The 1,522-nt window shown below is 35.2% G+C and overlaps 1 protein-coding gene across 1 annotated transcript; it reads right to left on the minus strand.

Moving 5' to 3' along the window:
• Positions 1-701: 701 nt before the first annotated feature.
• Positions 702-1,522, minus strand: ROT4 (DVL family protein). Its single transcript, XM_020358254.3, has one exon. It carries the CDS (start codon positions 1,416-1,418, stop codon positions 1,116-1,118), a length of 303 nt encoding a protein of 100 aa, XP_020213843.1. The 5' UTR covers positions 1,419-1,522; the 3' UTR covers positions 702-1,115.

Consider the following 1,522-nt stretch of genomic DNA (forward strand, 5'->3'; position numbering starts at 1 on the left):
TTCATTTGTTGCTCGGATCGAAACATTTAACCAGAAGACCAACGGTGTGGGATTTGAAGGCACAAAATATTATAAAAAAAGTGGAAAGGTATAAAGGGGAATGGCGATGGACCCAAGAAAAAATAAATTTAAATTGAGGCTTGATCTTGTCTGATGTTTCCTTAGCACGATGACCATTGTCTGAAAAATTGACTAATCATATCGGGTATTGGGTTTTTAAGGTGTGGGTTGCATGATAATTGATGCATATAGAAGTGATATATATGCTATACTATTTTAAGAGCTTCTCGAGTTTTGAAAATCTCTGCTGAGTCCTGCTCTCCCGGTATCACCACACAACCAATCAACATTTTTTAATTTCAATTTCTTTTCGTATCATTTCAAAGCTTGGCTGGGCCAGGTGAAGCAAAATTTGGGTAGCCACATCCACATGGTTAATTAATTTCTTCCTTTTTTTAATATAGTCAATAAATATATTTCTGCAGAAATGTGCAATAGTGTCACTGGAAGTTAGAGTTTAAACAAACATTAATATAAGTTATAACAAGTTAGTTTCACATTAATTACTGCTTTATCTTCCGTGAGAACTATGCAATAGTTAGGAACACTAATTAATTCCAAAGATACTACTCACCTCCTGAGATCTCTGAGAGCATAAATGACATGTAATTTATTCAGTTAGATGAAATATAAAGATGTAGTTCTCTACAAACAAAGCAATCAACATTAAATAGTCATTAAATCCGAATCTCACAGATCATTTCAACAATCATCATTTAAAAAAAAAATCAAACTGAAAGAAAAAAGTAAATTACTCTCAAGATTTGAAGCACAAGATGCTGATGCATGAGTTTAAGCTCCCCAATGAACTAATTAAACCTCAAATATAACATATATGCAAGTTTGAGAAGCTCTTAATGACATATGAAAAAGAAGATCTACTCAATAGTTGAGAAACTTGAAACAGATCTAATCTCTTTCACATGTAAGCTGCACGTAATTACACACAATGCAAGCAACCCTATTAGAAAATGGCAACGATTTTGAATTTGCAGTGTGACATAGTACTATCTTTATGTTACAACCATAGAGAAAAGGATGATACTAGTGAGGCCTCATGTCTCAGCACGCTCGTGCCAACACAAAAGCATGGCGATGCAGCGGCGAAGAATGTAGAATTTGGCACGCTGCTTCTTGACCAAGTGACTGCACTTTTGGCCAAAAGACTTGCAAGGATCACAAGCTTCTTGTTGTTGATGATTCTTTTGGCTTGTGTTGCTTTCCTTCACTGCCATGAATGACATATTTTCTGGCAAGTTGTGTACTGATCCTGATTTGGCACCATAAAGCAGTAAATATAGTGGTGGAAACATGGTAGCTACGGCTTCCACTAGGTATTTATATAGCAGAGTAGACATCTATTAGGATTTAAGAAGCTAGTAATTCTGATTCTTCTAGATCAAGTATGGACTGTTACTATTACAAAACCACCAGTTGTCAGAACCATATGAAAATAGAATGG

This window comes from Cajanus cajan, chromosome 6, assembly GCF_000230855.2.
Source record: "Cajanus cajan strain Asha chromosome 6, NIPB_CcT2T_4, whole genome shotgun sequence".
Lineage (NCBI taxonomy): Eukaryota > Viridiplantae > Streptophyta > Magnoliopsida > Fabales > Fabaceae > Cajanus > Cajanus cajan.

Coding starts and splice junctions, on each gene's coding strand:
- ROT4 (XM_020358254.3), bottom strand. CDS start 1,418: ATGTCTACTCTGCTATATAAATACCTAGTGGAAGCCGTAGCTACCATG.